At 41.4% G+C, this 27085-nt stretch overlaps 1 protein-coding gene across 4 annotated transcripts in view; it reads left to right on the forward strand.

Annotated features, from left to right (window-relative positions):
• Positions 1-25998, forward strand: part of ntrk3b (neurotrophic tyrosine kinase, receptor, type 3b) — a 204416-nt gene extending 178418 nt beyond the window's left edge. For 3 of the 4 annotated variants that reach the window (XM_069690324.1, XM_069690325.1, XM_069690326.1), the window contains 5 exons: positions 4548-4720; positions 7018-7261; positions 8057-8125; positions 20943-21101; positions 24319-25998. In XM_069690324.1, coding sequence (XP_069546425.1) covers positions 4548-4720; positions 7018-7261; positions 8057-8125; positions 20943-21101; positions 24319-24504 — 831 coding nt within the window. In that variant the 3' untranslated portion in view covers positions 24505-25998. The remainder of the gene's footprint in view (positions 1-4547; positions 4721-7017; positions 7262-8056; positions 8126-20942; positions 21102-24318) is intronic. The other variant, XM_069690327.1, reaches the window with a different exon arrangement.
• Positions 25999-27085: the final 1087 nt, after the last annotated feature.

The following is a 27085-nucleotide window of genomic DNA, read 5'->3' on the forward strand; positions in this document are numbered from 1 at the left end:
TAACTGTGTGTTCTAGCAACATCGACTGTTTCTTTGTAAAAACAAGTACTTAAGTTGACGTAAGTTGAGTACAAAAATAAGTACTGAAAACAATTGGAGCAGAAAATATACATTTATTATATAATGTGGATATGACTCAGAGATCCTCCTCAGGTACAGGTTATTGTATTATATTATATGATATTATGTCTAGGAAATTAATCTGTAAACCAGATAAGGAGAAGGTCCATGCACTGGTGTGTATCATGTAAAATATAAGAATGTCAACATCTTACTGTGTTCTTAAATCTTGACATCATTCCTTTATATAGAGTAGAATTGATTAAGTGACTAAAATATGCCTTTCATGTATACATTTGAATAACACATATTTCGTGAGATCCACCTATTACTTGAATGAAGCACAGCAAATCATAAAGCAATATAATGCACAATGGTGTCATACACATTTACAGCTGCATAATTGTACCATAGTATAGGGTGATGTCTGATAAATGATTTAACCAAATAAGAATGTAAGGTCAATATCATATGGATCACTGAAGTAGTCTTTTTTTTTAAATGCATATTTCTCTTCCACATTTACATACTGTTTGTATCAGGCCGCATGAAAGATGCACAACATCAGCTCCGATAATTACATTAGGATAGAAAGCAAGGTTGGTGGCTTCGAGGTAAGATACACTGTGTGTACTGTGTATACAGAGAGTAATAATAGTTGAGAGTAACTGAGATGGGAGTGAATGTAATTTGGGGATAAATCTAGGTTCATGGTTATCATCTCAGATTTTTTCTGAGTTCAACTGTAGAAGATTTGATGCCATCTGGTTATTGATATCTGCAATGCACATGTGGAGGTTGTTTAACTGATAAGTGCCATTAGTGTCAAAAGAGAGATATAACAGTAGGTCATCGGCGTTTACATGTTAACAGATTTTTATAAATGATATGACGAAGTGATACCAACAATGGATCACTGTGGAACTCCATATTTTAGTTGTGCTGGAAATGATATATAATTCCGAATTTCCACACAGAATTAACTCCCCGAAATAGAAGAAGGAATCTCATCGAAAACCGGTATCAACATTGTATAAATGAAATGACAGCCATCTAACAAAGCAGCAGACTTGAACTAATATGAAAAAATCAAGACTGAATTTGATGAGTATTACCATGGTCGTTAATTACTTACCACAGAGTACTTACCACTGCTCGGTGCCCTGACCTTCACCCGTCTTTGTTCTGATCTTAAACCTTCTTTCTATCAGCAAGGGAACTGGAGACTTTTTTTTCAGATGTGACATAACAGCAAAGTTAATACTTCAGTGAACTTGATGACTTGTTTTAAAGAGATCCAAGCCCTTAGAACCATTGTCCATGTGTGGCTGCTCTCAGTGCTATCACAAAGCTTAATATTAAGTTGTGCTTGGCAGCTCCCAGTGTGAATATGAAGAACTATTTGAATTTGAAGCAGGGTCGTTCTGAGTGAGAGGTTGCGGACTCAGCAAAACTACCTAGGAAAAAAAAGAAGAGAGAGAGAATACCACCCTGACCTTGACAACAGGAGAAGTAAGTGAAAAAGTTCAGATGAAGGTGATGGAGTAGCCGGCTGTCTTTCTTTTCTCTGTTTTATAATAAACCTCCTATACAGTGATCTCTTTAAAACACAGTACAATGTTTTTTATCTGAACGAGCTCTTGCCCATGACGAGGCAGGAAGAGGCTCGCTGAATATTTTTAAAGGTCAACAAAGGGAAAATTCATTGCAGCACTTTTGTTCAATTTATCGTGGTCGAGCACTTTGACGGTATTGTTTTGGAGGAATGCCCAGACAAGAAACATTTCCTTAAGAGTGCGGTTTGATTTGGTAATAGAATTTTATGGCCATTTTACCTACTCTGCCGTACAGCTTAACCACCTCCAGCACTTTGCTGCACGCAGAACACATACAAGTGAATGCATTTCCATCCCAAGGTCATTCAATCTATAATAATGTCAGCAGCAGGCTAAGAATGCAGGATTCAAAGCTGAGCAGATCAAGAGAGGACACCATGTGTATTTTCCTGTGGCTGATTAAGTGTCAAGAGTCTTCTTTTTTCCCCCAAGAGAGGCTACAGTAAGCCTTGTTCCTGCTGTGATTTGATTCATTTTCTTCCTTTATTCTGATACCAGTAGCTTCATATTGACCAGTGATGGTGGCTTTAGCTTGAGATACCATCAAGATTTGGTATTCTATGTGTACTCCACTTCAAAGGAGTTCAAAGTACTTCCATGCTTGATCCTATTACCACTCAGATCAGTTTAGTTTTTTTTTGTAGTGGCTCCAACCAGGTCCACCTGTACTCCCTGAACGTTGTATCTGTAATGATTACCGGCCTCAAAACTACTAGATTTCATATTAGCAGTAAAATTATCTGGCAATGAGATGTTAGCAGTAGCTCTTTGTGAGCTCCGGAGTTGGGGGCAGATCAGAGTTGTTCCGGGACATTCGCCAACGCTCTGTCTCCGGTTTATTCCTTTCCAGAACACTGGTGGTACAGTAGATATATGAGAACCCTATAAGCCTTTGCATCTTCGAGATGCTCAGACTCAGTGGTCCGGTTTGAATGTTTTGGCCCTTGTCAAAGTCGATCAGGCCTTCATACCTGCCCATTTCTCCCACATTAAACACATAGACTATGAAAAGCAACTGCTCACTCTCATCAAAAGTGTTCCAGAAGTTAACCTGGACCGTTGGTACAAGATAATCAGTGCTATGTACTTCATCTGTTGTTGGTCATAACAGTTTGTGTCATCGCTGTATAACACAATTTGATGTCTCCGAGTTGTGTTTACCACCATATATCCAAAAAAAAAAAAAAAAATTTAACAGCTATTTATTTCCCCCATTAGCTCCTCTGTTTCAATAGAGATGGAGGTAGACAAACAAGCGCCTCAACAAAGTGAGCTTTAGGCATTGACGAAAGAAAACAAGCGGGTCTATATAAAGAAGCGTAAAGTAGTGACAAGAAGACTGAAAGTGCATTTCCATCCACAAAAGCTGATGTATCAATACAAGTTTAGGGGAAGCAGACTATGCAAATGAATCATGACGTACACAAAAGATGTAACTTAATGAAGCTGCTTCTCAAGAAAAAGCCGCAAAAGAAAACATCAGATTTTTCTGGAGTGACGAGGAAACTTGAAAAATCGCCACGTGTACATGAGACATACAGAAATACAAAATTTCCATCCAATTTCAGTCAAAAATGAAAATGCTGATTTGCTGATGTTTAGAGAATACTGTTTGGCTTGTTCCCCATCGTAGTTAAAGATGGTGACACTTGATGATTAACACTAGAATTTATTTCTGGGGACTTTGAATGTTTGTACCAAATTTAATTGTAATCCATCCTACAGTTGTCAGGCCATCTCACTCTAAACCCAAACTGTCAAGCTCACATTCGTGCCACAGGATGAAAGAGAAACTGACTGGCTCAAACTGAAGGCCAGTTTAGGTGTACTGAGTGGATGATTCAAACCGACCTGGGGGTTTCTAATTGGATTATGTCGGAAAGTGTAAAAAAGAGGAAGAGCACAGGTTACTCCTCAGTGTAAGAGAGAGTGGTAAATGTTAAAATAGAAGATGTGAGACAATGTAGCATATTTCAGAGGCTCCATATAATGAGTAATGCGGTCAATGAGGGTATCTCATTTGGAGGACTGAAAGTGAGCCTGAAATAATCAGGAGTGAAAACCAAGTTTTAGTCTTTAGCCTCAAAAAGCTGAAAGTAAAGGTGTTTTCAAGTGGTCCAATACTTGAAGGGCAAGCAACTGGTGTTGTGAGCAGGCTTGTTTTAATGGTGGACAAGTCAAGTGCCATCACGCCCAAATTCAGGTCGTTTGCACCAAATGTTTTCCCTCAGAAGCCTCATAACGTCACAGTAGAACTCTGTGTTGACAGTCTGACTGTGTGGGAGGAATTCACGGGGCACAACGACGTTCTGCTTTTCATTAAATTCAAATATCACTCAAAACACCTCACTGGCCTATTTCTTCATTGCCGTAGATTTTCTGAAGCATTTCAATGGTTCTTTTGCTGATTTCCCGAATTTGACACAACATTTGACGACCACTCTCTGCTCAAGTCCATGTGCAAATGTAGACATCCCAGTGGTCACAAAAACAAAGGTTATAGCTTCTCCCTGCTCTGTGCACATCACTGTGCTGCACTCTGTTCTCAGGCCAGAGGGGCAGTCCCTGAACTATGTGATTGTCCCTCCTATATATCCAAGAACTTCCCACAGTCGCTGCTACCAATAAGAAATGAGGGAGTTGATACCAACTATTGCATAATAACCAGAATCTACCTCATTTTGCATTTTATGAACAATCGAACGACTGACTCGTACAGGAAATTGAAAGAAGGGTTGCAAAGGATGCATTAGTTGATTTCCCCAAAGATGGGTAAAAGAAGGCTCCTTTTTACAGCCTCGTCTGCTCATTACGACTCCAATCTTGACCCTTTCTCAATCTGTAAATCAAACCTTTCCTTTTCCCTTACAGACACTGAAAGATCCCAACCTGTCGGCCAGGAAGGACTTCCAGAGGGAGGCGGAGCTGCTGACCAACCTGCAGCATGAACACATTGTTAAATTCTACGGAGTGTGTGTAGACGGAGACCCTCTCATCATGGTGTTCGAATACATGAAGCACGGAGACCTCAACAAATTCCTCAGGTCAGTGTTTCACTGAAGGCCAATCAGATTAGCCTGAAATTAGCCTACTATAATGTAAATGTGTGTGAGTGGGCCTGCTCTACTCCGGTTATTTTCACTGAGGGCACCGATTGGACTTTTTGATCGAACTGTCCACCAACTTACAGACTCTGTAAGAAAGCTCAAATTCTTTTGTCAAATCCCTGCTGCGCATATAATATCAAGCTGGCTTTTCAGCCGCCTGGGTTAGCAAACACAAGTGCTTTAGTGCTTTTGTTCCGTAATGTCAGACTGTACTGAGGGAAGTGACCTCTGATAAGACTCAACAAAAGCGACTCGATGCCGGTACAGGCAGCGCTTTGGTAATGGGAAGCTCCACTGGAGTTGATGTCAGTGCGCACAGGAGGAGTCTGGGTTAGAAGTGTGCTATTTCAAATGCGTTGACAGCAGCAACAGTGCGTGTGTGTGTGTGTGTGTGTGTGTGTGTGTGTGTGTGTGTGTGTGTGTGTGTGTGTGTGTGTGTGTGTGTGTGTGTGTGTGTGTGTGTGTGTGTGTGTGTGTGTGTGTGTGTGTGTGTGTGTGTGTGTGTGTGTGTGGCCTATCTTGTTTTTGAAATTTGAGCAATAGTTGAAAAGATGACATGTTACGATCGGGTGTGAGTGTGCGTGTGGATTTAAGAGTGCTTGAAGAGTTTCTGTTGGGAAATCATTCCTGAAATGAAAGGCAATGTCGCGAATGATGAAATTCTTTCACGCAAGGTGCAAGACGTGGCTGATTCTTGGTCTGTCGGTCCTGTTGGTCACATTTAAGAGATGAGATGTGCGTGGAATCAATGGGAGTGAACAGAAGATCTGATGTGTTGGGTCCAACTCAACCTTCAGATAAGCGGAGGGCAGCCACAACTGGATGTCTGTGAATTAACTTACGAAGAGGAGAGACAAGAGAAAGTATCACTGATCCCCCTACAGTGGCGCTGAATTATTACTGATACATTTACAGCAAAAATTGCACTAAAATTCAGAGACTGAGGTAGAAAGACAACCTGAGAGAGAGCTGTAGTCTTCCCTGCGTGGCGCCTGGTCTGTAATTACAGTGGCGAGAAGGTGATGAGAACAGCTGGAACTCTTTGCAGGAAATGAGTTTGTCATTGCCACCCAGAAACCTGCAGTCGACCCGTTCTGCTAAATGTACGACCTCGATGAAATACAAAAAAATGACTGACAGGTGGGACAACATGTAGCTGCTCTGATGCTCACATTTCAGCCACAGCATTAATAAAAAACAGTGCAGACTCGTAACAGTTTATCACCGCAATTAAAGCTCCCGGGGTGCGTGCATGTTATAGTTAATTAGTTAATATTTCTAACAGTCTCCTCTTTATCAAATCAATTATCCTCAATAGGTGGAAACAGGCAAAGGTTTTATAAGAGGAACATTGGGTCACTTTTTTAATGGGCAGCTTGGTTACATTTTGCCATGCTGAAAAGGTTCCTACATCCAGTTATTAAAGAGAGTATAAAACTTGTGAAATAAGAAATAACACAGTCTATATCCCAAGAATGAAAGTTAAGCAATAAGAATGGACCCTTTTTTACGTCAGTACAGGAGTTTTGTCGCTGCAGCAATTATTATGGCTGATGGTAGCAAACTTTACATTAATATTTTTTGGATCATCATTTTAGAGCTGTCCTTCACTGGTGTTATTCTTTCTAAGTGATTTATCCTGTCACAGATGAACATTTTATTATCCTGTAAGTGCTACTTCTATGCTGTTTTCCAAATGGTGTACATGTGTACTAACACTCATTCTTTTGAGTGCATAATTGCGTTCACACCGTCAAGTACAGAAACATGCAGTGAACTACAAGTCCCAGGATGACGCACTCAAAACGGTCCAAAAAAGAAGTGTGAAACACTGGAGACTTTCCACTGTAAACGGTCGCCATCTTGGCTACGCAGAAGGAGGGGGTAGGGTCCCTCGAGGGCACCAAAATATGTTGATTTGTGGGAAAAAGAATTAAAGCTGCCGATACTTTGGCGGGTGATGTATTCACATGATGGGGTTTTTCCAGTCAGTGCAGAGCGGCAGTGTGCGATTTGAACCAACACCACCTTGTTGAAATTCCTGCACTACACAAGTAAGAGTCCTAATATATAAGAGCACTATTTGTTAGTTAAATAAGGGAAGTATACCATTTGGAACACAGCACTAGTCACAATGTTCAGCTAATGTTACGTGGTCCCGCTTTAAAACTAAAAACTCCATGATCTACACCAGTTCATCAAATCAGTCATCATTAAATGTATTTGTCTCCCAGAGCCCACGGCCCTGATGCCATGATCCTGGTTGACGGCCAGCCTCTGCAGTCCAACGGGGAGCTGGGCCTTTCCCAGATGCTGCACATCGCCACCCAGATTGCCTCAGGCATGGTCTACCTGGCCTCACAGCACTTTGTGCACAGAGATCTGGCAACCCGCAACTGCCTGGTGGGCAACGGCCTGCTGGTCAAGATCGGAGACTTCGGCATGTCCAGGGACATCTACAGCAGCGACTACTACAGGGTAAGTCCCAGCCAGCCTCGTTGTTCTGCTTGTCAGTTGCACTTATAGCAACATTGATGTGAGCAGAGCTTGGAGTTTCACAGTGATTGACACTTTTGCCACACTTAAATTATTTCTGCCATAATCTCCTCCACACTGTGTCGAAAGGTGAAAATTGTCGCTGCTTCAGCTGTCGTGATGCTGTACATTTTATGTATATATATAAGGGAAAGATCGCGTAGGTTCCACCTGAAACAGACTTTTTCAGTTATCTCTAATTGCAAAAAGTACATGTAGTTGTGGATGTTCACAATACCTTAGCTTGGTTTCTAATTAGGTTCAAAACAACCTCAAATAAAGCCTCGGGGCCCCAAACTAAAACAATATTTCTAATGGGTGAAGGCTGTTGTTCTCCTGTGTCATTTTATTTATATGTTTTTGTTTTTGCTTCCATTTTGTATCTTCTGAGTAGAGTTAAACAGCTCTCTCATCTCCCATGCAGCCCCAGGGCTCCACACCAGCCCTTATACATTCAGGCGAGGATAGAGCGCTTTAGCAATGTGCTCGGAGACGAGATGAGCCTGCTGAGCTTCCAGTCGGATACTCACAGGCTTGTTTATATAGCTTCATGTCTCTTCCGCTGTTTAACGCGATTAGTGGCCGTGATTGCCGCAAACCAGGCGGCGACTGCTGGGCTGAAGAATTTAGCATTTCTTCTGCACAAGTAAGTGGAGTGATGGCCACTCCAGATTTGGCTGCTTTAACCAGCCTGGTCTTGTGAAATGACTTTAGGTGCGCCTGATTCTGTTTTCTCAGCATGACAGCTGGGCCGGTTCGGACTTTGCTGGGGGCAACGCCAGCAGTTATGAAGTACTTGCCTGCTGGGTGAGTAGCTCTGCACCCATAAAATAATTTGTAAGGAAATTTGAGGGAGATGTCTTTAGTGTCTGGTGCCCGGCTCCTCCACACACAACATCTGTGTAATAGGTAGATTAAGGAAATCTAACTATTTTGTTTAAGTTGTCAAAAAATTACATCCGAACTCAAAGCTTCAATGCAGGTTGTGGATGTGGTGAGACATACATATAAACAATGTAAACCTATACATATTTTGACTAGATTTCATATTTAAATTCCAACACTCCTGCTTTTACCAAAGGTTTGGGTGTGTAAAATCACGTGCAAATTTCACATCACCCACAAAGAAATGTCCAAGCAGATCTACTAACGACGTGCAGTGAGGATTGCGTCTTTGAAATTAGCAATTTAACAAAGGGTGTCCATTTTGCATGTTTGCCGGAATGCATATGTAATATTGGGCGTTTCTACTTGAACGTGCAAAACACTGAAAGGGAAAATGCAAATCGATTAATTTAGCACCTGTAATTATATTTACAGGTAGGCTTCTTAAGGTTACATTGCACTCACGAGGCACAGAATGAAACAAGTCAGCTGCTCATCACAGAAAAAGCTGAACCTGCTGCTCAGTGTTTGTTAGAGGCATCTCATCCACCGTCCCTCCGGTTTTATTTTTCGATGTTTTATTTTCAAGCCAATTTTTATTTCATTATTTGCTTAATATCCTGCCATATTCTCTTAATTTCATCTATTGATCTTTTTGTTTTTCCCACGGCATTGACTTTCTTGCTGATAATCTCCCTAATAGCATTTCTTCTTGTTATATTTATATGTATTTGCTGTAGCTCAACAATGTGCTTATTGGCCTCCTCCACTACTACCTGTGATTCAATGGGATCAAATTTGCTTTTCCTTCTGCAGTCGTTCTGTTTACCGTATAACTGTCCGTGGCTGGAATCACTCTAAAACCCGCAAACACACCATTTAAGTTGAATGTAATATCAATGACACAGTTACTCTGCAAAATAAACATGTAGCCTTTTGAATACACACACAATTTAGTAGCCTTTATTTGAGATCTTAGTATTAAATGGCTTTCTCAGCAGAGTTGATTTTTTTCCTTCACATGTGAAACTATTTAAACTTAAGAATATTAAGACCTCTCCTGTGCATGGCTTAATGACATATGCATTTGTCAGCCACACTTCTGAAATACAATGTTCAAATCTCATGATGGGTTCAGCATCAAAGATGTATAAATACTCCACTTACAGTCTTGCATACTCATTATCAGTGCTTAGAGGAGAATAATTGGATGTGTGTGCAAATGTTAATCTATGAATGTTGCATGCAGGTTGTGCAAATTTATCAGGACACGGGTGAACACGTGTGTCAATTCTATTTTAAGTCAATCATTCACGTGTCATCACACCACAGCTGGCTCTGAGTTCATTGTAGTAGCCTGAGGTGTATTTTTTAAAAGTCTGAAATTATTAACAAACTTTATTTGATTTAAGTTCAAGTATTGAGTGACAATGAGTGTTTACATTGAGGTAACCATCATATCTACAGTGCCACAGTAGTTGCTTATCTTCACATTCACACGGCCGAAATGTCGTTTCTTTGCAGATGATGTTATTCTGATCTTCCAGCTTCCAAAGAAGGCACAAAACTCTTTTAAAATTTTGTGAAACATGGAAAATATTAATGAATGTGAGAAAAAAAAAAAGAAGAAGTTATCTTTCTACAAAGACAAAGTATGTGTAGGTTTGAAAAGCAGTCATGTGGAATATTTTGGCTTTATTCTCTTTCATTACATTACATTACATGTTTCTTTTCCATTACAAAGACTTCACCAAAGGAAAATATGACATGTTCTTTTAATGCACTATGGCATTATGTTTAAGTGTAAAGTTAGATAACAGGTCGGTGCAAATTCCCTCCTCTATAACCGTCAGCTACTCTAGCAGCACTGCTCAGTGACTACCAGTACGACTATAGGTGTACTGGGAAGCTCAGGTCTGCCTCTCTGGACAAGTAAAAGATAAAACTGAATGTGTTTCCTTGTTTTGGCCAAAGAACAGTTCATCTAATTGTCTCAGTCACAGCTGATTTAGCAGGCAGATACCACTCAGCTGGGAGATTAAATGGTTCAATTGGCTGTTCTTGTCTGAACAATTATAAGCCTAATATATAAGTACTGGGAGTTAACGGCTCAGTCAGAGGACAGACTGAGAGAGGAGCTGCGAAAGGTTTCATCTGATATAAAACCTAACAGGGCAACAAGGAGCAGGGTGACGTGTTTTGTGTGTGCGTGAGCCAAAGATACAGTCTATTAATAAGGAAGATTGGGGGAGGTGTGGGGTAAAGGCGCTCAACCGTCTTTGCACGGGCAGTGTTCAAAAGTGGGAAGCCAGTGAGGGATCGAGTCCTTGGCACATGAGGCTCCTGCTGGGTGTTCAGTAGTGGTGGAAATGGTGGTGATAAGTTGAGCCTCCTACACATTATGCTCCTCTCTGACAGGTGAAAAGAAACAGACCACTACTTGCTGTGTAGCGACACTAACAACGGGCCTCATTTACCATTATCTTCTTAATTTTCTTAAATTTGTTCTTAAGAAAGGTCTACATCAGATTCATTACGTGTTCTTAAACTGCAAATTTGTTCACTCCTTTATTCTTAAACTGATGTCTTCTTAAACCACCTTGTCCTCGTAAGTTGTTCTTATCAGGAGAACAACTGGTGAGATAAATAAAAAGCAGCCACCCTCAGAGGCAGCTCGTAGCTCGTACCCTCCTGCAGCAGCACCTCCATACCTGCACCAAGATAATGCTCACCCAACGTCTGATCTTGAATGGTCCTGGGCCACCAGGAGCGAACGGCCAAAACACTGACACGGAGACAGCATCAATACTGGTTACAATCTCTGAAACACAAAAGAAATTCATACAAAACAACAAAAAAAGATACACTGAAACCTGTGTTTTTTAGAGATGTGTTTCCTTCTTGAGATTAATTGTAAAATACAAATATTGTCACTGAAAGTCAAACTAATTTTAAAGCTTTTATCAACCAAAAGCAATTTATTGCTGTCAAATTTGGGAAGTCTGCGGTCCTCGTAGTGTTAATGTGGTGTTTATTTAAGACATAATGCTTTGGAAAGTAGATATTTATTAAATGATATTATTATTTATTAAAAAAAATATATCAATGCAAATTAAATATGATAGCATTATACAATTCTAGAACTGAAAAATGCAATCACCAATTATTTTTGCACATTCTTTATGAAAACTACATAAGTGGGTTTAAAGAAGAACCATCTTATTTACAACGGTTGGTGAATGAGGCCATATGGGGCTATTAGAGAAACAGACCATAGTGGGAAAAAACTCAGGAAAAACAATCAGTTAAAATGTCTTTATGAACAGATCATGTTGTGAGTATTTGCACAGTTAGAGTGTCTTTGTAACACAGTTCTACCAGCTTGTTTTTGTACGTCTTTGTGAACTGCGGCCAGGCCGCTGTGTTTCCAAGGCTTCCTTCAAAAAACACAATCCCTTGAGGTTGTGGTCGTGAAGTCTCCTCTTGATTGTTGACATGGAAACCAAAGCCCAAGTTCTGTGGATGCAAGCAAGAAAAAGAAAAACAAGCCTCACAGCAACAGTCTATTAGGAAGAAGTGAGCCAGTCGGAGCAACTTTTTTCTCAGTTGAATGTTGGCTTCTTGGATCAAACTCTGTGTTGAATTTATTGGGGAAATTTTAGATGGTTGAATAATTTATTGAATAATTTACTGATTCAGCACACACACCGCAGCGAGGAGGGGAGGATATTTCTGTGTGTTGGATTAGGCAGAAACCAGAGAAATGGTTTGTTTGAGGAGACCAGGGTGTATTTGTCTGCTTCTGGATGTGTGTGTGTGTGTGTGTGGCAGACTTTGTGAGAAGCTGCTGTTTGGTGCGTTACGATAGCATCACTGCCCGCCAACACAGAGGAATATTGACAGAGCCCGGAGATAAGGAGCTCCTAACAGTATTGGACACTTTCCCTGTGTTGAGTGATTATAAATAGCAGCGTCCTGCCAAGAGTACAATCCTCCCTCCGCTGACTAGTCGTATCGACGCTTGTTGCTCTCAGAGACTCCAGAGAAGCTTTGCGGCAGGGGAAGGGAGCAACTTGAAGAAAGAGATGAATATTGTCCATCTGTCACATGCTGCTGCTGCGCCTGCACCGAACCTTCTTTAGTGTTGTTTCTACGGCAGCACCGGCGCCCGCTATGCAGATGTTTTATACCTCACGATAGAGCAGGGAATGTTTTCCCTGAGTTCAGAGATGATGCACTGAATTATGCATGTTTAGGTGGGAATACATGACAGGGACGGATCTACAGGTGCCTGTGCATTAAAGGTGCATAAGGAAAACTGATTGAAAGGCTGTTTTGTTTTTTTTTTTTTTTGTTTTTTTTTCTAGCAGTAACATTAGAGAAGGAAAATGGAGGAAGTCATTTCGGGTTCTCTGATAACCTGCAGGTCTCAGATGTCATTATTGGATGTATTATTTTCCCACAGTGTAATGACAGCTCTCTTTGTATTGCATCTTTAATACAGAGCTACTAGTACAATATGGAATGCAGTTAAATGTGACAGCTAATTTCCTCCTGTCATTTTTTTCCCCTATAGTACCCAGTTACATGTGTGCAGTATTCATTGTTTATGTTGAGCCCCTGCCTGATTTGTTACAGTAATTAATTGTGTTTTGTTCTTTTTGTAAGTTGGGTGGAATTCAGTGAAAAAAGTTCAATAAAAGTTTGGTTTTCTGAAAGCATATGTTGACCAAACATTGGCATATAGGTTCCTCTCAGAGGAGGAGATGTGAACATTTACGGTCGTTTACTTTTTTTTCTGGAGGATATAACAAAATTTTTTAGACTTTACTCCAAACGCTCGAGTGTTTTCATTTAGCTGAGGCCGGGCTTGCTCTTCATTTCTTTGAGTGCAACATTGTCTGAATGTAAAGCAGCGTGCTGCTGAGCATGGAAAAGAAAACTTGAGTCCAGTGAAACTTCGCAAAAAAATTAATATCTTACCCTCAAAATTTAGCAGGGAAATAGAAATAGCTGTACAGACAGAATGTAAATTTGTGAATTGCGGACTGAGGACTATCAAACGCTAACTGTGTTACAATCTAATGACTCAGTTTCAAGGACTCGCTGTTCTTTGTGACTGCCATGAAGCCTCTGCTTACCTGTTCCGCTTTGCTTTGAAGAAAAATGGTCTCCAGGTTTCTCTTGTTTCAAGGATCAAACAGACGCTCCTCTGCTGCATTATTTATCAAGCACAAGCTCCTCAAAACTGTATGCAGCTCACTGCTAATGAGTACACAGGCCATATTTATTACTTCTGCATGAAGGGATGAAAAAAGTCTGCCCTGCGTCTCCCCTTAGGTTTTGTTTTTGTCTCTCTTTCTCTCTCTGTTGGCCTCACACTCAACTGTCTTATATGATCACTCTTTAATGCAGTAATATATTTAAAACTGAAATAGTTGCTGCTGTTAACCTCAGAGGAATTTAAATGTGTGGCTTTTCAAGGATCCAGAAGCCAGTTCACTGTTGGTTCAGTGTTGTGGCGACTGTGCTTATTGGCTTTCTGAATGATGTATGGTCGGTTTAAAGCTGCAGACAGCATCTGATTAGTTTAGCATACAGGCCAGACAACAGAGGCTCTCTCCAAAAAGTATTATGTTTTGTTTCAACAGCACAAAGACTGTAAAAGCAACAAGATTCTATCTGTAAAACACGTTCTGCACCGATGAGCCAAAACCTATCGTAACGAAGGTGCGTGTCTGGGTCTGGGATATGTTAGACTTAACTAATACATTAGTTGTTTTTCATGGTCAATGTGTTGGAAGCAAGAAAACTGGGCAGATGTCAAGGCCTGAGTCACTTTAGAAAGGGTCCAATCTTTATGGTCAGATGATTGGAGATCGGAGCCGCTCAGAAATGACAAGGGTGCAATAGGGGAGGCAAAAAAGTGTGTATGTTTGCATTGTTTTGCATTGCTTTTATTTCATTCCAGAGAGTGGTGAGAGACTCCTGATACGCAGAAGTTCATTGTCTCATGTGATGAATATTACTCAGGGAGCATGAGGCTTGTCAGAATGCAGTTTTCCTCAACTTCAACAAGTTTGTGAACTTATCCGTTTGCCCCTGTTGTGAGCGTCCTTAGACTCTGCAGACGGTGCAGTCGCTCCATCACTCCTTCACTTGTTTTCTCCTGCTCAGTGTGCTCCTGTTTGACAAGCTGAGTGTTGACTGGTGTTTGACTGAAGTGAGGGCCCCTTTTTTTGGACACGCTCTTTGGCATCTCGAGGCCGTCCAGAAGGCTTGGATACTTTTTCCAGTTATCACTTCTGGACTTCACAAAGTCGTCAAGGGCGGCACGGTGGTGCAGTGGTTAGCATTGTCGCCTCACAGCAAAAAGGTTCCGGGTTCGAATCCGGTCCTGGGCCTTTCTTTGAGGAGTTTGCATGTTCTCCCTGTGCTTGCGTGGGTTCTCTCCGCGTTCTCCGGCTTCCTCCCATCATCCAAAAACATGCACCTCAGGTCAGGTTACCTGGCGCCGCGCTAGTGGCAGCCTGCTGCAGCATCTCCCCCCTGAGAGCCCTCCTGCTGTAGTGAAGAAATTTCCCCTCGGGGATTAATAGAGTACTATAAAATTTAAAAAAAAAAAATTCCCACATTTGGAGAAAGTTGGACAACAAGATGTTGGACGGCTGCAAATCTGCGTATCTCACAGAAGATAGTGTTTTTTCAAATAATTAACCGCTCCATATTTTCTACCATTCCGCATTGGTACAGTGATCTGTGACTTTCCAGAAGTGACAAAAATATGAGCTAGTGACAGGATGTTATGGAACACATCTGATCCACAGTGGCTTTGACTCGCAACGTAAAGGTCTCAAAGGATGAGCTGCTATCGTGTTGGTGCCTGATACAACAGGACACCTTCAAAGGTCTTACGAAGATGTTTTGGCAGCATGCGCAGTACCACCAGCACATTAGACAGCGATGTTCAGGCCCATCAGTATGTTTTCTATGCAACTGTCACAAGTATATGTAAATATTTAATAGCCAGAGTACAGTTATGAAGTCAGCAAAACCACTGAGGAGCTCGTTTACTCATTTTATTGTCAGCCTAGAGAGCTAAATATAGAAAATGCAAATATAAAATCACATGTTGGCAATAGTCCAGCGTGTGTGTGTGTGTGTGTGTGTGCGTGCGTGCGTGCGTGTGTGTGCGTGCGTTGGTGTGTGTTTTTTTAAATCCTTCAGAAAGTTTCACCACCCACCAGCATGGAGCGGCCAGAGTAGATACCACTTTATCTCCACTTGGCAGCAGCGCAGCAGGTAGAAACCTAATGGACATCATAGACTCTAAAAGTGAACTTGTGTTCGCTGCTGTTTGAGCTGGGAGAGCAGAGATAGCGGCGCAGTTAGAGCAGGGAGAGAGAGTGTGTCTAGATGGTTATCGGGGCCCTTTAAGATGTCTGGGGCCTCCCAGGGCTCCCTGCAGGCCGCAGAGCGCCCATCGAAGAGCCCGACTGGGCCAGTAATCTATCCCCCTGCCATGCTGCTGTGCTCTCCACGCCGTTAATCCAATCACTCCCCTGCCACGGTGGGACAGGCAGAGCACTAATCCAGTTTACACAGCAACAAAAAAAAGCCCCAGACTCATTCCTCACTCCCCGCAGAGCATTGCCAGCTTCTCCATGTGACATTGAGTGAGAAAGATGAGGATAATTACAGGGGCAATTATTTTATTTTTACTATGTGTTCAGCTTTTTTTTCTACGTTCCGAGCTAATTGCAATGGCCTTGTCACAAAAACCCAAGGTGATAGCGTGCAATCATTTGGGAAGCAGCGAGTCAGCCAGTTTTAACACCCCGTGCCACAGCAGCAACCGTTGCATCATTAGTATGCATCTGAGGAAGTTGAGCAGGGTGGACCTCAGATAAGTCATTTAGACTAACGGGAACTTAATTAATTTTGTTTAATCTTTATAAAGCTCCACTAGGGGACAGATTGGTATACAGCCCCTCGCCAACTCCGTTACCTCTCGCTCAGCCCACCTAGCTCAGCACGACCCAGAGGTTTTACACAACGGGGGCGACTGGTCCCGGCATCAATATTGGCTTAATGTTGTGTACAATGTTAAAACGTGTCATGTGTAATGAGACCAGGTGGAGTGGAAGTCAGTGTTCATTTGGCCATTCGCTCGCAGTGAAAGGCTGGCAAATGGGTTTGAGGGTGTACACGAGGGAGAGCTAGTACCATAGTCCCCGCCGCCACAACACCCACTCTGGGAATGTCAATAAATACTGTGTTAGTTCAAGATGTCAAGAAAGGATATCTTACTTGGAGCACCTCTCAAATGTATGTTTATCTTAATTACTATTTTACCACTGAAGAAAAAAAAACAACAACAACTTCGATGGTCTCCGAGTAAGCCGGCGGATCGTACCTGTTTCCTCTGGGAGCTGCCAAGGAGAGGTTTTAAAAAATTAGGAGGTAAAGGATGTTTCTGTCTAATACCTCATTTGCCCTTGGGCTGGGTATAGAAAAGCAGATTTATGACTGGGGGATTCTGGGAAAATGACACAAAAGTGGGTTCACCTCACTTTACAACTCTACACTGTGATGTGGTTGAGCAGAGCACTTTACCCCTGTTGGGATTAGAGGAAGGCTGGTTGTACTGAGCGGCTCTGCGGTGTACATGTGTGTGAATGTGTTAATGCGAAGTCGGACGGAGGAGTGTGTGCTCAGTAAACCCTCTTGGGAAGTTTTTTAATGTTTTGAAGACTAAAAAGATTCAATGAAACAACATGTCGTTATAACAAATAGGAATTCAAACTGATATGTAACGTTGACTCACGTTGATGTACTGCAAGTGAGGTTGATTGCCCCGCTTGCGTCCACCGAGGATGCCGTGATTGGATAGATATGTGGTCAATGAGGGACGAATGGAAGTGAAATGATGCCCTCCGTTCGTTTTGCTGAAACAGCACTAAGACCCGAAGTTTGACATTCTGGAGGTTAATGGAGTGAGATTTTGATTCTCAGTAAGCACATAGGTGTGCAAAACTCTGTCTTGTTGACCTGCATGCCGCGTGTACAATATCGAATTGTGTTAAATGTACAGAGGGCACACAGCTTCACAATAACACTGAAACGCTGTTCACCTGAAATATCGACTTATTCAAGACACTCGAGACACAGTGGGCGACATTAGATTCTTCTGTTTTGGAACATGATGTGGTTCCTTGAAGAAGATTGTGGAAGTCAGAACAAATAAATCATCATATAACCTCACTTCAAGTTAAAAAATGACATACAACTTTTTTGAAGTGGACATTTACTGTATAGCTGTTATAATCACTAAAACAAAAGAGCCTTTGAATCAGTGATCTGCTCACATGACTTTGCGAGGTTCAGCTGAACCAGCTGATGTTAGCTTGCTAACTTGGTCATGGATATTTGAACGACATGTGGGACCTGAAAGTTGAAATATATGCAAAATTGATAATGATGTAAACTATAAACACTTCAAATTAAAACTATTATTTGACTAAGTGACCAAATAACATCTGATAGCTTAGTCTAAATGGATATGTCGCACTCCTACATGAATAGGATCAATTCCTGGTGTAGGCATATACAGTACATATAACGCAAACTCATAATACATTTGCATAATATATAAATGTAGAGTTTAACTGTCTAATTTTGATATTTTTGGAAGTCATGCTGCAACATCAACTTTCCATTTACCGTGTTAATTGCTGTGGATTGATTGTGACTGGTGTTTAATGGACCCCCTTTATTCATCACTGAAGTTATTACAAGCTGACACATTTCTTCAAGGAATATTTCAACATTTTGGGAAATAATTCAGGCTAATTTGAGAAATTAGCTTAGCATTTGCTGCGAACAAGTGCAAAATGCTCACAGCGAGGCTAACCAGTTGCCGGGACAAGCTTTTAAGTAAATCAACGAACTAGCTAGCAGTATGTAAGTCGTTAGGAAGGCTGCATGAGTTTAGTAATGGAGTTAAGAATAGCTGATTCAACGTCAGAGAAGGTTACAGATGAAGGACACGTAAAGGCAAACAGAGGTCTCAAATTCTGCAACTAAATTTGATCAAGTGTACAAACAAGAGGACGTTCTGCATAAATGCCCAGTAAGGAGCAGCCTTTTGGCAGGTTGACAAATCTCATGTTTCTTCAAAAACATCCAGAAGATTCATCTGCTGCGTCAAGCTGACACACGCAGATTGTGTTTGACTTTCAAAGGAAATGTGCAATGAGTGTGCTAAAGAACTGAGAGGTAATTAGTAAGACTTGAGTTGATTTTGTATTTTTTTTTCTCGATATTTAAAATGCCACACAGCACTCACAGCTGTAGGCACACAGATGTTGGAGCAAGTAAATAGAGTTGGGAGAAGAGCTTATTATGATGAAATGAATGTGATTGTGTTGTAACCCAGAGGTGCAGATCGGAGGATCCACGTGAGGGTGAATGCAGCTACAAGCTAAGAGGTTTTCCTAATGACGATTTCAGGGCTCACGGTGTGTCTGACTGTGGGTTTGATTTTGTTTTGTCCTTAAGTGCAAAAACAGGAGCTCAGAAGGAGAGATGGATGCGTGAACGGATGGGTGGGTAGATGGGTCAGAGAATGCATGGATGGGTGGATGGGTGGATGATAGATGTGTGTCTGACACGCTGCAGGAGTACTTCCACTGACTTAGAGATAAAAACCTCAAAGGGGCTTAAAAATCATTTTTATTTTTATCTTGACAAAACTGTCAAGATAACAACAGCAAAGGCCAAAAACTGAAGCAGATAACAAAAAGTAAATGACAGCAGGAAGTGATAGGAAAAGAAAATCCATACAATTAGTTTGTACGTATTGTATTTCTGGTGTTATCGAATAACACAGTGACAGGATCAGTGTTGAGGAGTAATTACTTCATGTAACAGAGTTAGTGCATTTAATTAGAGTCTGTTACAGTTATTGATAAACATGTTTTTTTTTTTATTAAATTACATGTTGGTGATTACAAAGGGGTTACATGAAGATATTGTTTTCTGTAAAAAGCTTCTATGTAGAATATAATATCAATTCAGCATATTTTCACAGGATGCCTCCTGCCTACATCTGGACAGGCTCCATTGGTTTGACAGTGTGAATTGTTGATTGATGAGTGGTTCTCTTGTTTGAACTTGCACCATATGAAGGTATTTCTGTTTATTTATTACGCAAGCAAAAACAAAAGTTGCAAGCAAAAAACTGTTTAGTTTTTTTAGAGCAAATTTCTTGCACTGCAACCAAAAATCAAGTTTGTAAGTAAAATGATTTGAACCGAGAACAAGATTATTCGGATTGCAAACAAATTCTCCCTCACGCTTTGGTTGCAGATTTGAGAATTTTGCTTCTGCCACAAAAACTATTGGTTGGGAATCAAAAACCTTGTTTGTTTGTGAGTTGAGTTCGATGGGTGGGGTCAGTGTATATCATTTTGCTTACAAACTTGATTTTTGATTGCAGTGCGAGAAATCTGCTCTCAAAACAGTTTTTTCATACTTGCATCATAAAGACACAAAAACACTTTTATACACAGCCTCTCGTCTGCCACTCAAATCAACGTGCGTTGCTCTCAGCAACCACACCGAGGCAGTTTAGGAGTCATTCAGGAACCGATGTGAATGGATTATCGGGGATTTGAAGAACGAGATTTATGTATCATACATCAGCATGTAGTCTGATGTGTGTTTATTCAAACTTCAGACAATCTGTTGCACTTTGAAACATTTCTCTCAGGATGGGCACATTAACCAGCGAGCCACAAACCTCCTGCACAGCTGCAGCTGCAGCTGCAGCAGCACCATGTTAACAACATTATTATCTGCCAGTAGTATACTGGAACTCCTGAGCCTCACAATAATGGCCGTGCGTGATACTGTCCTCGTATACTTCGCCGCTCATTCCCACATCGGTCTTGTCCGGCTCGACGCAGCCATGATTAAAGCACAGCCACTGACACAAATGGGAAATAGATCTTAAAGCAATGCCTGCTAATGGAAGCTGATGATTAATGGGCGATTGTTTAACCGATTAATATCCAGCCGCAGAGGATTTACAGCGAGGGTAGCCTTCATTTTCACGTTCTGCTGGTCTGAAGACATCAAAGAGCTTCAAGCTGATATCTGCTCTCCACTATTACCGCTCATCACGCAACCCTTCTAATGAATGCATGTCAGTATGCAGAATTTAAACACATTTAGATTAGCAGCCACATGGACTTCTTTAGTGTGAGGATAAATAAAGCGTGCATTCAGCGGTTTTCTTCACCTCTTCGTTGATTTCTTTAAAAATCTGATTGAAACACGTTCAATCCCACGCTGTGAGACTTTGATCCTCTGCGTAACGCCAGTGCTTCCATGGAGTAGGGACTGCAGATTGCTATTTTACATCGAGAACAAAGGGGCGGTTTAATACCACAACCTGAAGGATTGCACCTCTGCTGATTCCATACATTCAGAGCAGGTGGCAGATAAGTCAGCATTTTCCTGTATTGCACCCATGTCAACATCCAGCTGCACGGCAGGCATTCATGAAGTGTTAAGCCCAACATATCAGTTACGTGGAAGGACAGCTAATCCCCAGACACCAGGGAACTGTGATGATGACTGAATTCTTTAATCTGTTCAAGCTACAACATTTCTGTTTGTAATAATAATGAAAAATCCCCCCTCCACCTCTCGTCTCTTCTCTTCCCCCCCTCAGGTTGGAGGACATACCATGCTACCTATTCGCTGGATGCCCCCAGAGAGCATCATGTACAGGAAGTTCTCCACGGAAAGCGACGTCTGGAGCTTCGGAGTTATCCTGTGGGAGATCTTCACCTACGGGAAGCAGCCTTGGTTTCAGTTGGGTAACAACGAGGTACAAAGAGCCTGGAGCATGGAGTAACAGTACATACATATATCGGCAGGATTTCACACACACACACTTGAAATTACAGCTCCAGTTCATCCAGCTGTAAATTAAAAAAAAAAAAGTCAACTTTTTCCATTTCCAAACTCTTCCCACACGGAGCATCGAGGGTCGGGAAATACTCTACTCTGCTTCAGCTGTAGTGAAAGCATGAGCCTCCTAAAAGCAGATTTAAGTGAATTCTGTGTGCCATTTTGGATCTTAATCTACTGCTTTGTGTTGTTTCTTCACTCTCTGAGACACGAGCTCACCCAACGAGGTGATAAATTGATGCCACTTTGCCACCAGACAAGACGGCGCGTTGCATAACACCCATGATTGTTTTTTTTTTTCATTGAAGGTTCTGCTTTGAATCAATAAAATTAAATTAGGATTACTCCCGTAAAGCGGGCATATTGAGAGAATGTAATTGACCTAAAATAATAACCTGGCTCGTGCACTTACAAGTATTCCAATGGAAATGTCAATACGTTTTTGGTCTCGACACTGATTGTGATTTCCACATTTCTGCGTATCCTGAGCAGAAGGACTTTTGGTGTAAATGACCCACTCAGCAGATTAAACTGAGAGTCTTCTGACAGTGTAAAGAGATGAGTGCCGTATTGTGTCGCAGCCAAAGAGGGAAAATCCACCAATCTGTTTTTCAAATGTAATTTCATCCTCAGGTAGCGTAATCTTAAAATACTGTACTTATTATTCAGTGATTCCAGTGCGTTTAACATTTTACACAACGATACATTACGGCAACAATTATGAACGAGCCTCAGTGACTCAGTGACAGTGACAGATTATTACCTGGGTACTGTCGTTTCAAACAGGCCTCCTTCTCTTCTGGGCTCCACAGGCTCTATCTCTCACCAGTATGAAGCCGCGCAATCAAATTTGCATGTACTTTCAGTGCCAGTCTCCGTCAGCTCCGCCTTTTCCTGCGGCGCTGAATCCATCCATTACAGTGTAATTTATATCCACAAAGAGAAACAGTCCTTACACACCGTCATACTGCCAAACACTGGTAAGACTCGTAACACAGTGTGTAAAAGACACTGTCAGACAGGTGCAATGAAATTACCTCGAAGGATGATTAAAGTTTATTTCAACCTGACATATTTCACATTTTATCGTGGCTCTATGGGTCATGCTAACTTTGTGCTTTTGGAGAAACAAGGAGTCCCATGACTAGTGTGAGCTTTCTGTCACTTTCCAAATAAATTACATGAATCATTGTTTTTTGATTCTGACCAAAAGTAAACACGGAAATTAGCCACCTACAACGGCCATTTTGCTAACCGCATCGGGTATCTCCATCACTTGTTGGCTAAACTACCTGCATTCAGTGAGCAGGCGTATACTACTTACATGTATGAAGCTATCTGGAAACATAACAGAAAACCTCAGTTGAGGATTTTCCCGTGGTCCATTATGAGGGCCGTGAGGAGTCATTTTAGTTTGATGGTTGGCTGTATTTATTGGAACCGGAGTACATAAACCGGGAGCTACACCAAATGGAAGATGAGAACCAGAAGCGAGCACATCTCATCTGTATGAGAACGACAACCGTTGTGAAAGAGAACATATCTGGGAAACTGGTGTTCCTGCGCTCACTGCTCTGCTGCAGACTTGGGAAATCTCTGTGTCCATGGATGAGAGAAATCCCAGCTGTCCAACCAGAACAAAGAGCTGATGTTTCACCTCCAACCAAGCTCACACGAGTTGTCCTGATCCACGCTGCTCGCGTGCTGCTTTGTGCAACTTCTAATTTTCCCAAAGCAGCACGATTCCTAGAGCCACAATAGTCACATGAATGGGAAATACACCAGGTTGAAATGAAGCGATGTTGTCCTTTAAAGCTTCTTCAACTATACTGCAACTACACCGTCCTGTCTGTTTCCTCGCTGCCCCCCCTCCTGCCCGGGCCCTCGTAGCGTCAGCTGATCCCGGTCTGGTCTCGTCACATCTGCCTGCAGCTGAACATCGCTCTGCTTATCTGTCCTCCCGAGCTGCTTGTTAAGTGCTGCGACTGGAGTCGGGCCTTGTGCTGCGATCAAAGGCTCCAACTGTGATCATAGAGCGAGGGTGACAAATCACACCCTTGTTTTCACTTTCCCTTGTCTATTCGCAAAATTAATAATATTTGCAAATGCATTATGTATGTACAAAGGAAGACTTCAGAGGTCTGACCTCTCTTGGCTCTAAATGATCCCAAATTGAACTAATGTCGCTCCGTCAGTCCTGATGATCTGTTGCCCGGCCGCTGTAGCCTCCACTAACTGGTTGATTGTGATGTTTGTGTGATCCTCCATCCTGTCAGTGTTGAACATAGCCTGTCTGTCATGTCTGTTATCCTTTGGTGACACGACAGAAACAATATCGAAAACAGATGGTGGAACAATATAACGGGGTTTGTTCTAATTATGTGTATCATTGTTGTTGACACACTTGAGTAGAAACCAGAGTAAAAATCACATTTATTGAAACGCAGATCAAGTTTGTCGTACGTTCTTTCCAGAAAATTAGTCTTCAGATAGCAGTAGATTATCAAATCCTTTGTTCTGACACTCTTGTTGCGCTGCCAGCGTGAAAGAGCATGAAATTGCATGACATCATAATATGCCTCACAGGGAGACTTCCTGTTTTCCCACACTAGCTGGGTTGGTAATTAAAAAAAAAATTTTTTTAACTGAGCTGGTTTGGATTGGTATATGGAGTGTAAATATTAATAATAAACACTTTGTTAGAGCACGCCCACAGTCATTACACACATATACCACTATCCAATCTGTTAGCTACAGTGGCCTGGAATTGGCGCAAATAATAAAGTCAAATTGTCATGACAGCAGTGAGTCATTTGACAAAATAGTGCACAAATCCAACAAAGAAATTATCAATCCGCCTATTAGTAGCATCTCAAACATCCACCCCCACAGATATTCAGTATTATTGCTATTTTGTGCCGTGGAAGAGAACAAAAAAACAACTTGTTTCCCCTTTAATATTGAACAAATTTAGGATTGAAATGCATTCTGTTTATTTCTTTCATCTCAGTTTCATTAGTTCAGACCTCAAAGGACAGTCTGCTCTATGTCACCGCTTTCTCATTACGAAGCAACCGAAGCAATCAGTCAGTAAGAATCTTTTGTCTCACTCCACTGCCCTGTCTCCTCTGCAGGTTATTGAGTGCATAACCCAGGGTCGGGTTCTGGATAGGCCACGGATTTGTCCTAAGGAGGTGTACGACATCATGCTGGGCTGCTGGCAGAGGGAACCGCAGCAGCGACTGAACATTAAGGACATTCAGAAGGTCCTGTTCGCCATGGGGAAAGCCACGCCGGTCTACCTGGACATCCTGGGCTAGTGGCGGCCCGGGGGCGGCCCGTCCCTCGCCAGATGGTCAGATCGACAGAGACATACAGACAGAACGACCCACACGAATCCAGGAATAACCAAACCAACCTGCTCCACTGTCGAAAAACACCTGCATTGTTTGGGAAGGACTTAAGTGCCTGCAACACTTTTGGATATAGTGGATAAAACGTATTCAAAAAAAAAAAAAAAAAAAAAAAAAAAAAAAAAAAACACGCACTTTTACATTTTGTTTACTTGCGTATAACGATGTACAGGTTTCAAAAAGACTTTTTCTTTTTTTTTTCTCGGAAAAACTGCAAAAATACACAAAAATGGAGACAGAGTGAAGTTGACTGGCAATAGGAAAATGGCCACAGTTTAATTATATTATGGAGAGAACACATCAGAGTTCAAATCTATCCTGGGTTTGGTTTTATGAATATATATAGAAATATTACATATATTTTATATTTATTTCTTTTCGTCAAGGTGTTAAAGGGTCTGTCATTTGTGTTGCTAAGGGCTCAGCCCTGTCAGAAGACACCACCTACAAACTATTGGCAGGGACTTGACGACAGAAGCCTTACTTGCACTCTGATTGGCCGGCACCGAGCTGTTAAAGGGAACTCTGTGGAATAACACTGGATGGCTGGAAACAAACGAAGCGCTCTGTAGAGGACCTACCCAATCAGACAACCGACAAATCTATTTTAATTTAAAAATAATGTACATATTGTAAAATTCTATGTGTCAGAATTATGTTAACTTATTTTTTCGGATGTTACTTTGGTTCCTTTTCTGACTGTGATCTGGGTGGCTAAAGTATAACGCTATGGTATTTGTTTTCATCCTAATCCAGAGGAGATTTCTCCTGGGAACTCCCCCATGTCAGTGCTGGTTAAGTAGTCGTATGTGGTGAAGGTGAATGGCGGTGAATTCTGTTCTGAAAAGCCCACTGACACCGGCTCACAGAGACTTTGGAGAACTTGGGATGACTCCGAGCCATGGTTCAACACCACACTTTCCAAAGAGGTGATGACACCTCGCATTCACTTTCCAGTTCATTTGCTTTTTATTGCAAGAATAATGTGTTGATAAGTAATACCTCACGCCACACCCCTCAGACACACACACACACACACACACACACACACGCTTTGTCATTTTCAAGCTTTTTGGTGTTGAAACCGCTAAAGGAAACATTTCTGTAGCTCAGAGTGGATTCATTATTTGTGTGGAGGTGTGATGACTCAATTACACCACCTAATCTGTACGTTAAAGGGACAGTTTGGCATTTTGGGAGATGTGATGATTTGCTTTTTCTGCTGGGAGTTATGACCAATACAGCTTTTACATCTGTCCGCTTGATATACAACTACATCCACCAACACTTGGATGAGCATAAAGACCGGAAACAGTGCCAACAGCTAACTTCGCTCTAACACCGGTTAAGCTTATTAAACATCATTCAAAAGTACATCGATATTTAAAATAACAATAATAATACCGGTGCTTTGTCAGCAGTTCCCATATTTCCGCCCTTTGTGCCGAGCTAAGCTAACCAGCTGCTGGCCTTAGCGCTCCACTGACCGTCCAGAGGAGCGTGTTGTCTACCTTCTCATTTAACTCTCAGCAAGGAAGCAAAATATGTTCCCAAAATGTGAAACTACTACTTTAAAGCATTCAGGATCCTGTCACTTCACACGCTGTGAAAAGAAACACCTCTGAAATGAAAGCATTTTTTTGGTTTTCCATCCGCTGCACACGAGGGATCAGATTTTACACCTGACGATTGCTTTCATAAAAAAAAAAAAAAAAAAGAAGTCTGGTACTCAGAGAGGAGTCGCTGGAGCACGCAGACACTCGTGTTCATTTATGGACCACACATCGAAAACAATAATCACTGAAGTGGATCAGCTAAAATGCGTGATATTATTGCAAATGCATATTTCTTTGGGATAATTAGTTTATTAAATGAACTGGAAAACATGAAGAGTTTTGTTCCAAAATGCTACAGAATAAAAATGACCCCTGAAACTGGGACAAATCTAAACAAATGACTTTTAAAGAATCGCTCATAATTAAGTGCTCAGTTGATAAAAATGAGTTCATTTCTCAGAGTGGATCCTGAAGATTTCTCAGACACTGAACGATAAACCTCAGGCAACAATTTTATTTCATGTTGTATCTGGATATAAAGCGTTTTGGAGTGGAACTCTTCACATCTCTTCCTTATTATCTTGACATGAATTCTCACTGAATCACAGTGTTGTCTCTGTTCCCCTTGGGACTGTGTAAATCATTAATGAGCATTCAATTATTTCAAGTATTTTATATGAAAGGCAGGATCAAATCCATTGAGTTACCCAAAGCATTGAGTTTTTGTGTATTCTCTTGTGGTAAAGATAAACGCTTAAAGACATTATGACACAGACCATGAGCATTTGCAGGGTATTGTAATCCTTTCATGGTGAGTTGAATATTGTTTTAAAAAGTTTTCCTTTTTTTTCTTTTCTGGGATGAACTAACTGAACACTTTTTGAAGCAAAGTTGGCATATTACCATGTACACATGTTACAGAATATAAAAAT

This window comes from Brachyistius frenatus, unplaced genomic scaffold (assembly GCF_029030835.1).
Source record: "Brachyistius frenatus isolate BFR_SWC_R1_liver_20210118 unplaced genomic scaffold, ASM2903083v1 Contig_9, whole genome shotgun sequence".
NCBI classification, from domain to species: domain Eukaryota; kingdom Metazoa; phylum Chordata; class Actinopteri; family Embiotocidae; genus Brachyistius; species Brachyistius frenatus.